Source organism: Drosophila subpulchrella, chromosome 2L (assembly GCF_014743375.2).
Source record: "Drosophila subpulchrella strain 33 F10 #4 breed RU33 chromosome 2L, RU_Dsub_v1.1 Primary Assembly, whole genome shotgun sequence".
NCBI lineage: Eukaryota > Metazoa > Arthropoda > Insecta > Diptera > Drosophilidae > Drosophila > Drosophila subpulchrella.
In genome coordinates, this window is record NC_050610.1 from 1,532,336 (window position 1) to 1,545,444 (window position 13,109).

Below are 13,109 nucleotides of genomic sequence, written 5' to 3' on the forward strand. Positions count from 1 at the left end.
CCCTCTGCGCTTAACAAATGCAAAAATAATTATAATTAATGCAGAGTTTTTGGCCTTGAACTTGCATAACCTGCTGTAGCGCTCCTTCCCTCTCTCTCTTCGACGTAATTACTTTGTCGCTTGTGGTTCTGCTTTTTGGCCAGGCCAACAAAATCGTCATCGGCATTGTCATGACCAGCTCGTGGGTGAGTCCCACCAAACAAATTTCGCATTCATATTTGTTTAGCCGTAGCCAAAAAAAATGAACGCCGCTTAGCATTTAAATATTTTCAGCTTCGGTGGGCAGCGCAATGCAACTGCAAAAAAGCGCTAGCGAGGGGGGGGGGGGGCAATTGTAGATAGGAAAATTCAAATTCAAATAGCTAGGTCCATCTCTCTGCCCCCCGCCAACCCATCTGCCCGGTTGCCTGGCCAAGTTCAAGGTAAACATTTGCCTCGAAACTTGGCGTTTTTCTGTGGAAACATCCAACGAGCCATATACGATCTCCCGCTTATTACTCACCTTTGACAAGGCCCCAAAACAATCGCGAGTATTAGCCTGACTCAGAATTCGGGGCGGGAAAGGGGCGGCAGACCAGTCAAGTGCAGCCAGCTCAGCTCATCGGAGAACGCCCACGGGGAAAGGCGGGGAGCGCATTCACTCAGCCCGCTAATTAATCAGCCGAGCCAGGGCACTAAATCATACAATCTAAAGGGTATTTTCAGTATTTCGTAGTTAGGTTATGGAGTTGATTGGCTAAAAACCTTTCTTATCCCTGAGAAGGCAACTATTTTTACCTTATAATTGGATGCTGCCATTAAGTTGTGCGGATAAATGTTAGTTGACCTTTTATATATGTTTCTACCCTGTTGAATGTGGCAGTTTTTGACTATATAAAGATTTTATAAAGCAACAAGCTAATCTGTTTCAGAGGAGTAGTTATTGGATGACCCCTAATCTAACATATTGGAAAATCTTAAAAAAAATTATGACTGAATTTAGTTATATTTCTATAGCTTCAAAAACTAGCTGTTAAATTTAAGTATATGGGGAATAAAAACTCTATTAATAGGCTCTGCGCCTAATTGGAAACAAATAGCAAAGATCTAATTCGTAACCGCAGAATTCCTTCTGTTCTATGCACCACTGACCCACTTTCCTCATGAATACGGCGCCTTCTTTTTCTCCTGGGGGGCAAAGAGTCAGCACCTCTGCCCCCTCATATTCCTCCATTATCATCTCATATTTGCCCCGCCAGTTCAGTTCTTATGCAACATTGGAAGATGGAATTCTTTCAGTTTTCTCTCGGTTCCTCGGTTCTGCGCTCTTTGCTGGCTGCAATTTTATTGCTAAATTAAGTAATTGGTCCAAGAAGCCGCCTCCACATGCTCCCCTCCCCTCGACTGCCCTGCATTCGCTTTGGATTCTGCAATCTAAATGTTCTGCTGGGTTTGCCTTTGTGCGGGCATGTGTATCTGTATCTGAGTATCTGTATCTATTAGACCGCCGGCGGCCTCGTATCTGCATCTGGGCATCGGAATCGCGGGGCGGCACACAATGAGAAGCGCGCTCTGTGCTCTTCTTTGGTATTCCACTTCTGCTTTCATTGCGAATGTGTTTTGCAGATGCAATTGGAGGAGCTGGGGCAACAGGGCGCATACTGAATGCGGCAGAACCGAGGCAGAAACCAAAATAATGCAAATATACGAAAAGAAAATGAAGTCAAAGAGGCCAGGCCAAAGCAAGCACTCAACATGCGAGTGTGGGTTGCGCAATCTTGCAGATACTACTGAGCAAATGGTCTCGCTTCCGCTGCTTGCACTCTGAAGATTCTTTTGGGGCATCGTTCTTATTACACACACATATATGTACCTTTATTCCCATCGAAAGCCGAAACCAAATTCAAAGAAAACTGAAGCTGAACCGAAACTTTTTATGACATCCAAATGGCCAGACGTAAAATGGCATTACGAATTAATAAATAACACAATCCGGGCACGAGGGGGCGAGGCCATAAAATGAAGCACGCAAAGCAGATGAACTGAAATTCCAAGGTCGCTGGCAAAAGAACTTTTTGTTAGCATGTTTATGAAGATTTCTGAGTTTACTTTTTGCTGGTGCTGCTCATTTGTCGGTTCTCCTCGGTTTGTTTAAAGAAGAATTAGTCGGCCGATCGACGGAAGCCGTCGCTTGGGAACTGGAATTTCGGGACTCGAGCCGAGCTGAGTTCAGCTGAGTTGAGAGAGTTGGGTAAATGGAGTCGCAGGTAATGCGACAAATGAAAGGAAAAAGCACCGACGAAAAAGTTTAATTTCAGTGCTAATTAAAGACGCCGAATCGAAGCCAGCTCAGAGTGCTGTATGCACAGATGTCTGTGCACATTTAGCCAACTGAATTTATGTGCACGGCTTTCTTTGAATTGCGCAGCAGCCAAGATCTCCGGATTCGTTCTGGAATTGGGTTCGTCACCGGCACTTGGGCTGCTGAGCACTGGCCTTGACCCCAATGATATCAGAAAGCCATAGCTCCCGCACCCTGTGCGAGTTCTATAAAAAGCACAATCGAAACATCAGTTAAGACTAATTGAGTTTGGCTAAAATTGGTCAAAATGCGCAGCAAGACAAGAGCATCTACCAATTCAATCCAATCCAATCCAATCCGAGATTCGCCCCAACGAATCCATCAACGACAAGCAGCTCGCGACTGCTTGATGACTGCTGCAAAAAGTCACCTTTTGGCACCTATGTATATCTACCTGCCGGATGACATCACCGCCGGCGACGACAATTACTCGGAATACAAATAAAGAATTGCGACCCCAACTTGGTCGCAGGCTATCCTCGAAAACTGGCAAACTGCAGCGTGGAGCATGACAAGGCACCAAATGGCCGCAGAACGAGCTCGCCATCCGAATCGCAGCTGAGAACAAACAAACAAACAAATTCGTTGAGTCGAATTCGTTGTCCAAGAGGCTGTTTTCAGAGCCAAGTCGATCGATGCTGCAGGGGAGCCATAAATGGCTAAGGCTTTGCGCCGATTATTCATACGCCATGTGGCCCGCGAAACAACTTGATTCCATCTGCCTGCATTTATAAGATCGAACTCAAGATTGTCATTAGCTACACCAGAGTTTTTACCATTTAGCTAGAAACAAATATTGTCATTTTTATTTTTCACCATTTCAAACATTATCAATTTATTTGTTTATTCAAATTTATATGAAAGGCTCGGTGGGATCACAGTAATATGCTGTATTCGAACTCCAATTTAGTGTCAATCGCTTAATAGGACTGCTTTGCGCTTTGACAATTCCACAGATCGATTAATCCATTTATCACTCTTGAATAAACCCATTAAAGCGTCTGTGAATTGAGTTTTTACCACATCATTAGCTCGAGGGGACTTCGTGGTTCGTCATAGAAACTATGATTAATGACCGAACTTGTCTGCTCTACGTTCACTTAATTGGTTAATTAATTTGTGTAAATTTTTGTAAATATTAAGTCGTTTAAGTGACGCACTCCGCCGCCCTTCAACTCTTTTTCCCCCCGAAAAGAGAGGTTTGTGCCCCATATATAGTGGTTATAACAACCCGTAATTAGGCTTTCGCAGTTTTGTTTGCCTTTTGTTTGACTCTGTTTTCTGTTTACTGCTTGTTAACTTTGTTTTGTTTGAGATCATTTTGGGGGTCCACCCCTCGGGCCCCCGCCCCTCCAGCCCCTCCCGCCAAGTGGTGGCACTCAAGTGGCAATTAGTGTTGACATTCATTAGCTGTGATTAAAATGAGATCAGATTGTGGCCGGCGATGACGAGCAGCACGTGAGAGGAGGGCTAACCGACGGACCACGCCCCCCGCAGATCGACTCCGAAAGGCGTGTGATTCACACGCAGAGTTTTGCAAAGTGAACTCCATCGGGTCTTCATCACTGTAAAAAAAATTAATTTTTTACCCAAAAAAATTAAAAAAAAATTCAAATTTAATTTTAGAAATTTATTGAAGTGAAGTAAATAACTTCCCCATTAAGCTCACCTTTTTTAGCAACTATTGTTCTTAGCATTTTGGCTTAGCTTGAAAAACTCTCCAGTCGAAATATTAAATACAATGGAAATTGTACCATATTTAATGTGCATAAATAATTTAAAAGTTCTGCTGCTGTTAACTTTTCACGCTGTGAAGTGAAACGAAGTGGAGTCTGCCAATTAGAATGCCTGCAATTTGGCTAATGACAGCAATGCGATGCCAGAGATTCGGCTGAAAATAAGTCGCAGTTCCCTGGAATGATTGTTTTGCTGTAGAGCACAGATATAGATAGAAGCATTTGCAGATGCAGATACAGCTGCACTAGTCTGATCATCGCCCCTTTTTCGGACTATCCGCGGGCTGCCTTGGAATCCGCATCTGCAAATCACATTCGCATAGAAATACCAAAGACTCGAAATGAAGAGAAGAGCACAGAGCACGCTTCTCATTGCGCGATGCCCAGATGCAGATACTCAGATACAGATACATTTACCAGCACAGCGGCAAACTCAGCAGAACATTTAGATTGCAGAATCCAAAGCGAATGCAGGGCAGTCGAGGGGAGGGGATGATGCGGAGGCGGCTTCTTGGACCAATTACTTAATTTAGCTATAAAATTGCAGCCAGCAAAGAGCGCAGAACCGACAAGTCGAGAGCGCACTGGAAGAATTGCATCTGCAAATGTTGCATAAGAACTGAACTGGCGGGGCAAATATGAGATGATAATGGAGGAATATGAGGGGCAAGAGGGGTTGTGTCTTTGCCCCCAGAGAAGAAGGCGCGGCATTCATGGGTTAAGTGGGTTAGTAGTGCATCGAATGAAATGAGCATTGTGGGTTCCTAGAACTCTTACGTACTTGACACGTTTTCAAATAAATACCAAACCTATCAATTGCCGCGGTTTTCCATACCTTCTGTATGGTCCAATAAAACCAATTAACTGAATCACCTAACCACTTACTCTTTCCGAATGCTGCTTTATTAATTAGCAAAGTGGCTGGCGAGTGAGTGAGCTCCCCTTAAGCCCCGTGGGCGATCTCGGATCATCTGAGTCGACTGCCCACTTTTTCCCTCTGAGTCAGGTTAATATTCTCGAAGAGAATTTCACGAGTCCCCAGCTTATTTCTTGTCAAAGGTGAGCATGGTTTTGCCGTGAGTAATGCGAATTCGTTTTTTTCGACGACCCTGAACCCGAACCAAGTTAAAGTGGCTTGGTTAATGCATCTAAAATATAACGAGTGTGTATTTGCCTTGTCATGAAACGAAACACATGAGGGTTTGGCTTAAGATTGCCTTTTAGAACAGAGTTTTCTCGCATTTGCACGGATTTTGGCCCACACAATCGCCTCCTGTGGCCAGAACAAGTCTTCTCATGGCGTTCAGCGAGCCTTTGATGGCCTTACCATACTTAACCGGGCTTATTTCTGGACAGGTCTTCCAAGCGGATATGGCGAAGATTATCTTATCTTCCTGGGGATTGTAGCAGACCCCGTATCCGTCGGATATAAGGGGTCCGAATGCCATGAAGCCCGCATGCGATGTGGCCACCTGAGAGGTGAAGAGCTGAAACGTTACCGATCTTACAAATCCCGTTGACAGGAAAAATTCCGGCAGTGGTAGTTCGTTCTCCAGGGCCATCTGTTGGAGGCCAAAGAGGTGGCGATCGATGCCCTGTCCACTGATAGCTTCCTTTATAAGTTTCTCGTGGGCATCCACCGCCTTTTGCAGGGCTGCCAGTTTCTCGTTGCTGGAAGCAGTTTTTGACTCCATGGCCAGGACAAAGGCCTTCGACTCGTTGGAGGTGGATCGTATGGCTTCGGTGCGACCTTCGCAGAAAATTCTCAGGTGAGCCGACTCGTACTGAGCGGGTATTTTCTTGTGCATGGAGTAGTAGGCCAGACTCAGGGCCATCTGGATGTAGCTGTCCGGATTCAGGCCCTGTGCCTTGATGAAGCACTTTCCGTGGCACTCGAATTGGAACACGTTCATCTGCAGCTGACTGGCTATCTTTTGGATATTGCGCATAGCCTGACACATCCACAAATTGATGCACTCGTTCACAGGCTGAAATTTCAGCAGGGTGAACGAGATGTCCTTGTCAGAGCCACAGCTATCGCAACCGTAGTTCTCCTCGTTCCTAAAGAGAGATATGATTTGATTTGATTGGAAGGATTATTTATTCACTTACACTTTCTGCTGCACAAAGTCCATCAGCATGGCCAGTGGCTGGCAGTCGGCGGGAGAGTGTTCGTAGCAGAACCCAGTCAATCCATTCGGGTTTACTATCAACTGGATTGTCTTGTCCATCCAACGATTGGCGCTGTTCTGGAGCAGTCCGCCGCCGTGGAGGAGCTGGTGGGCCTGCACAATCCTCTCCTTACCCTTGGGAATCGGCACACACTTGTCCAGGCAGACCAAGAACAGGGATTGCTCGATAGTCTCCACAGAGTCTGCGTTTCCATGCGGACAACAAAGTGCCGTATAGGCCTCTGCCCAGTTGCTTCTATTGTCGTGGGTCAGCAGGCCGAAGGGTTCGCCCTTGTCTATGGGACAGTTGTGAATCTTCTCCAGTGCATCTCTCAGGCTGTGAACATGCAATAGTTGTCCACTTTCGGAGTAAAGGGGCAACTTGTAATACTAGAAAGGAGACGAGGAAATTAATTTAAATTATCGAAAGAGTAGTTGAGAGAAAACGCTAAAGTCGATGACCTCGACTATTAGATACCCGTTATTCAGCTAAAGGGTGTGCAAGAGCGATAGAGATATGCTTGTAGTAAATTGGCTGTATACCAGATTGCACAATGCTGTGGATTGGGGTGCAATATCGGAAAAAGCCGACTTGCTGCATGCTTGTCTCCATCTCTCTGGCACTCGATTGAGTTTGCTAATTATTAAATAATATTTGTTTATAACTTTTTAATGAGTGGTCCGATTAAAATAAGTTTTGGGTATTGATAATAAGAACAAAGTCGAATTTACAATTTTACAAAATACACAAAATTTTATCGTTGTTGGCGTTAGAGCGGTTGTAGCACTCTGCTGCGGATGAAGCCAAAGGTTCTGCATGGTAAACCCAAAGCTCTTATAGTTTCCGAGATCTCAGCGTTCATACGGACGGACGGACAGACGGATATGGCTAGATCGATTCGGCTGTGATCCTGATCAAAAAATAAATATACTTTATGGGGTCGGAAGGCTTCCTATTACCTGTTACCTACTTTCCGTCGAATCTAATATACCCTTTTACTCTACGAGTAAGGGTTTACAATTAACTTACATTGTTATTGTAGACCACCACAACATAATCGGAATCACTGTACTGCTCGATGGTGTCGCAAAATCGTCCAGGTTTGCGAACCGTCCCGAAGATTTTGCAGAACTGGCTGTTGTCCAGATTATTTTTGCCCATCTTGACCACTGGAATTTTGTCCTGGTCCACCAGCTTTTTGAATTCGCAAATGGCATATATCGCCTTGGCAGTAAAGTTAAGAAAATCGTCGGGTTCTGCGAACTCTTGGATGGGGAAGGAGAGACCCGGACTGGAGAAGACGGTCAGTGGGGCCTGATAGGTTAAGTAGGCGGAACGAGTCCACCTCGGAGTCAGCCAGTTGTTGCAACGTTCGGCTTCTTCCTCCAGCAGCTCCTGGAGATCCGCGCCCTCGTTCTCTCCGAACTTCTTTGTTATCTTCTGCTCCTCCTTGAGTTCCTCTTCGGTGAGAAGGGGTTCAATACTGCTGATATAGCTGGCGAGGCTTTGTTTCAGTGGAAGAGCCGGAAACCTTTTTAGTTTGGGTTTCACATTCGGATCACTAGACTCGCTGCTTTTTGGATTTTTTCCCAATTCCGAACATTTCTTTGGACCCTGTTCAGACTTCGTTTTATCACAGACCGGTGGAACGCTTTTCACTTCGTCACATTTCTTCTTTGTTGATTGGGGTTGAGGCGGAGCCTTAGCCGGTGCAGAACCCAAAGGTTCCTTAACTTCTTTAGCAGGCGGTGGTGGCAGCGGTGGGGATGGAGTCTTTACAGCTGGGGGGCTTGGATCCTTGGAAGAACTTATTTCTTTATCCACTGAAACTCCGGAAGACTGTTTAGTTTTTTTAGCTGGCGGAGGAGGCGGAACATCCTTGGAAGATGCTTTTGGCGGTGGTGAAGTAGAAGATTCGACAGATTTTAAGGAGTCTTCTGGCTTTGCTTTTTTTGGAGGAAGTGAGCCAATGCCAGCTGAAGCCGTTTTATCCTGAGAAGTTTTACTAGAGCAGCTGCCGGCGCCAGAAGTTTTCGTTTTTGAAGCACAGGAATTTGTTTCGGACTGGCATGGTTTGACTTTCGTTTGACCGCAGGGATTATCTTTAGGTTTTGAGCACTCCTTGCCTGATGCTCCCCTTGGACCATCTCGGCAGGGATTTCTCCCCATTGGAAAAGCTGACAAGAGCGGCATTGAAAAACTGGAAGATGGCAGCGGTGGTAGCTTTTCTTCTGTAGATTTCGATTTTTGCTTATGAGCTGGTTTTTGAGAGGCATTGGCCTTAGCCGAAGGACCTTCTCGCTTAACCTGCGATTTCTTTGGATTGACGGCACCTTGTCTCGATGATTTTTCTTTTGTTGGTTTTTCCTTAGGTGCAACACTTGCCAGTGGTTCAATCTTAGACTTGGGAGAACCGCTTGAAACAGTTGCTGCCTCTTGAACTAATGATGCTCTTGGGCAAGTTTCTTCTTTCTTTTCTTGCTTACAATCATTATTACCAGAAGCCTTTAGTTTTTCATTTTTCATAGAACTGTCCACCTTTGTTTTTTTCTTTGGTTCAGGTTTTGATGCTGCACATTTGGATTTCGTTCCATCCTTTTCACCGTCTGTACAGGGGTTTCTTCCCGAAGGAAAAGCTGAATCCATCGGCATGGAAAATCCAACACTAGGAGTTGGTGGTAACTTCTCTGGTTGAGGGTTATTTGGCTGTGGGCTTTCTTTGGGCATCTCTGGGGATGATGGTCTTACATCCGATTTCTGAGGATTTATTTTAACTTGTGCATTCGTTTTAGTCCCTTGTGGTCCGGTACTTGCAGGGGCATTCGCATCAACTGGGGTTTTGGGTCCTTCTTGGGGTGAAGAACAAGATTTGGGCTTAGGCTTGGGTGCGGGGCACTTCGATTTCTCGTCTCTTTTCCCGTCTATACAGGGATTTCTTCCCATTGGAAAAGCCAATTTTTGCGGCATGGCAAACCTTTCGGCGAGAGGAGGAAGACTTAGAGATTCTTGGGGTTTTTGTGGAGGCTCTGCGTTTGGATCTTGTTTTGAGGACATTGCTTTTTCAACCAGTGGTTTTGACGGAGATTTCGGAACTTCTTTTATAACGTTGATTGGTTGTTTGGCATTATTTCCTTGTTGGGTTGGTATCGCCGTGCCCAGAACTGACCCTGAAGATTGCATATTTTCATCTCCATTGCAATCCTTACAGTTTACAATCATCATATCTGAAAAGCCTCGTGGCTTTACAGAGCCATTAGCAGAACAATTCTTACAGCTAAATACTTCCAGTGTTTCCAATTTTTTTTGAGGTGGCTCTGATTGGCTTTTAGATTGTGGTTGGATGTTCTGGTTCACAATAAGGTTTATGCAATCCAGATTTTTGTTGAATTTCTGGCTGCTGGCAACAGTAGGTATCGGATGCTTGTGTAAAACATCTTTCGACTTGCCACCATCATCGGAGTTCTTAGCTGATGAAGAAGCATTAGCCCGACAAAAAATTTCCAAAACAGCAGTATCCGATTTTTTAGCTTTAACTGGCCTTAGGCGTGCCGAAATCGTTTGTTGGTGGTCTTCGATGGCTTTCTTTGCCATATCGTAGAGTTCCTTTGGAGGCAGATATGACTTCCCCTTGCAGTACCATCGTACCCGGTACTTGCACTGAAATGAATCAAATTGAATTAGCCATTTTTATGGGGTCAAGGTGTCCGTGGAACCTACGACATTCAGGAAGCCTTCGGTGCCTAGAAGGACCCTCATGATGCTGTCCAAACAAGGCCTAATTTAAATGGGATATGGCCGAAAGAGACTGTGTTTTGGAGGTCTGTCTATTATGGGGTATACATAGCTTCGATTTTAGACATATATCTGAAAGTTAGGCCTGGTAAATTGTTGATGACTGTTAAATTTCAACCTCAGATGTTGGTAACCATGTATTACGGCTTAAATGTGACACTTAGAGTTAATAGCTTTACACTGTGCTATTTCTTTGCACCCACTGCGAAATTGGTTTCTATGGCCTTAAAAGCTTTTCTTAAACTTCCAAGAGACTCTGGAATAGTTTTTGAAATTACTTTCTGTGTACTTCCGAAAATCAATTTCAAGTTTCCCCTTAAATGTTTTCCATCACCCTCGAAATTGGAGCACACCAAACAAACTCTGGCGTCGCTTCATTAACCCATAGAACTTGGAGCTGTGGCCCATGCTCCGATGCATCGACTCCTTCCCGAGTTCCGCGAACTGGGAGCGGTGGTCGCCGAGAATCGAGGGGAAGGCCCGCCTGCAAATATTAACAAAATCAACACCTCGGAGGCCGCGGCTTGATTGCTTTGCCAAGTGAAGTAGCCATATTATGATTATTGCGAACTCGCTTCTCGACTCTCCGCAAGTGACGCAAACGAAGCTGAGCCCACAGAGCGAAAAAATAAAATGCAATAATTGCATATTGACCCATTTTCTTAACAATGCATTGCGAAGGGCGCCCGCGGGGCGGGGAAAGTGGGCTTGGGAGTGTTTGCAGGTTACGCATGCGTGAACGTTGCCTTCATTTAATTAGGCGGCGACACCTGCGCGGAGACGGATCCGAAGTCCCAGTCCCCGTCGCATTCGCAGTTGCAGTCGCAGTCGCAGTCTCAATTGCAGACGTCGCCATCAATCAGCAAATCAGCGAACGAGGCAAACAAGGCGGCAAGTGAGGCGTGAAAACGGCGAACAAAACTGGGCAAAAAAGAAAAAAGCAGCCGGGAAGTGGTGTTTTTTTAAGAAATACCTTTAAATACCCTTGCTTATTTTTCAGTCTTTTAATAAGGTATATTACATGGACCATTTGCATCCTGATCTACGGATCCGAGGACAGTTTTTTGAAATGTTTTATTGATTTAATAAATATTTCTTGAAAACAAAATTATTAACCTTTATTTATTTTATAAAACGCTTAAATTAACACACTCAGATGCATTTTATGCATTTATTTTTTTGAAATTATTAATAATTTTAATCCTGATTTTGCACTTTGAAAATTATTTTTTAAGTATCTTACCTTGTTGAAAACCTTGCCAAACTGAAGTAAAACCCTGTATGGTGGTAGAAATTTTTAGTTTCTAGCATCATCAAAATGATTATATCTTGCTTTCTTAAAGTTGTTAAATGTATCTTACTTACTTACTATTTACATTTTTGTATTTTGGGATGAGAAAATAAAGTTATTATGAAGTTTGAACTGGGCATCGATATTATACCAATTGCCTTATGTTCTGGGAGAATTACAAATGCGGATAGGGTATCGAAAGGGGGATATGCTGAAATAAAATGAAAACGAAAACGCGGCAAAGAGTGCTGCACAAATGAAAACGAGAATGGAGATGGAGCTGTGGATGTGGATGTGGATGGGGTCGGTGATGAGGAGAGGGTCTCAGCGGGCGGAATCGGGGCCGAGGGGCGTGGTGTTTAAGCTCATTTGACAATGAAGTGCTTTGAGCCTGACGACTGCGTTTGGGCGCGTTTTTATTATTTGCCTGCCCCACTTTGCGCACAGCGGCGATAATTGACGCCACGGTGGCTGCAACTGCAGCACCACCGCGTCACCACCGCCAGCACCACCGGCGACGACAACAAAAGCAAGGCTGCCTGATGGCCCACAATTTGGACTGCACTTTATTAAAGTACCCATTGGAATGGAGCCACCCAATCCCAATTCGAGCCCAAAGTGCGTCGCGTGTTTGCGTGAGTGTTTTTCACTTGAGGCCATTATCAGCATCGCCGATGCATTTGCTGAATTGCATTTGTCAGGTGTTATGCAATAGAGGTGGCAGCCACGTCAATTGGCAACCCGGCGTTCGGGCGAAGTCAGAGTAATTTTGGAAAAGGGCAGTGATTAGGGGTTCATTTATGAGAACTGACCGGGAATATCGGGGAAAGGGCAGGAAATCTTTTGGATAATTGAAAGACGATTGACGGCGTACCTAAAAACTAGATGAAAGCCGTCACTGGGGTTGTTTCTTTATAACTTTCACAATCATAAAAGTATATTCAGTAACCTAGCCTTTTTCGTATGAAGTTTTAACAAATTCAAATTACTGGTTTAATATCATACATATTAAGAGAAGGTGGGCCAATGCTATTGTTATCTGTTCCTATGAATAGAAGGCTTTTATGAACTTCATAGCAAGCTATGAGATCTACGAGAGAAAAATACATTTTGTTATGCCAACCATCATGTATTGAATATAATCTGATTCGATTGTTCCCATTTTGTGTGGGAAACTTTAGAACATTTTAATAAAATAGAAATTTCTTCGCTGCCACACTTTGCTATACATTTCACTTGCTTAAGCCCCAAGCAAAGCACAATTTGCCGGGGAAAGAATTTCAATCTGAAAAATAAGCTATTCCTTATCCGTTTCCCTCTGATCCCGCTGGCATCATTACTCAATCCCAAGGCTTTGTGCAAATTCCTCTCCACAATGGCAAAGGAAAACGTTGATGTTGCATGGCATTTTTGTTGGTTTATTGTTGGCTTTTCTCTGGCACTGAGTAAATGCGAATTTCCTGTGCATTGTTTTGAACTGTTGGCCAAATGATCTGCCCCGCGCCCCACTCGCAATCCACCTGATGACCTCAGCAGTTCGGTTCCAGAGTTGCAATTAGTAGAAAAGTAATTTTCGTTTGGTTTCTTTATTGTTGTTTTGCGGTTGCTTTTTCCCCTCCTAAATCTCTGCTCAGCGATGCTGAAACAAAAAGTATTCTAACACCCTTTGTTCGGCTGCTTAGTTGAAAACCCATATATATAACCGAGACTTTGTTGGATGCATGATTAATGTCCGCATTGAGTCATGTCCGAAGAGCGTGGAACCATTCCAAAAGCC

At 44.4% G+C, this 13,109-nt stretch overlaps 1 protein-coding gene across 1 annotated transcript; it reads right to left on the bottom strand.

Annotated features, from left to right (window-relative positions):
- Positions 1-5,216: 5,216 nt before the first annotated feature.
- LOC119548445 lies at positions 5,217-10,127 on the bottom strand. The gene is made up of 4 exons (XM_037855707.1): positions 9,967-10,127; positions 7,279-9,906; positions 6,190-6,638; positions 5,217-6,138 (listed from the first exon to the last, which is right to left on the bottom strand). The coding sequence occupies exons 1-4, from the start codon at positions 10,003-10,005 to the stop codon at positions 5,298-5,300; spliced, it is 3,957 nt and encodes a 1,318-aa protein (XP_037711635.1). The 5' UTR covers positions 10,006-10,127; the 3' UTR covers positions 5,217-5,297.
- Positions 10,128-13,109: the final 2,982 nt, after the last annotated feature.

What these genes read in the sequence shown, in the direction of transcription:
- LOC119548445 (XM_037855707.1), bottom strand. Translation starts at nt 10,005, where the DNA reads ATGAGGGTCCTTCTAGGCACCGAAGGCTTCCTGAATGTC. An exon ending in CCGAAGGCTTCCTGAATGTC is followed by an intron (nt 9,907 to 9,966) that starts GTAGGTTCCACG and finishes GATTCATTTCAG; the next exon opens with TGCAAGTACCGGGTACGATG. An exon ending in GACTTTGTGCAGCAGAAAGT is followed by an intron (nt 6,139 to 6,189) that starts GTAAGTGAATAA and finishes ATCTCTCTTTAG; the next exon opens with GAACGAGGAGAACTACGGTT.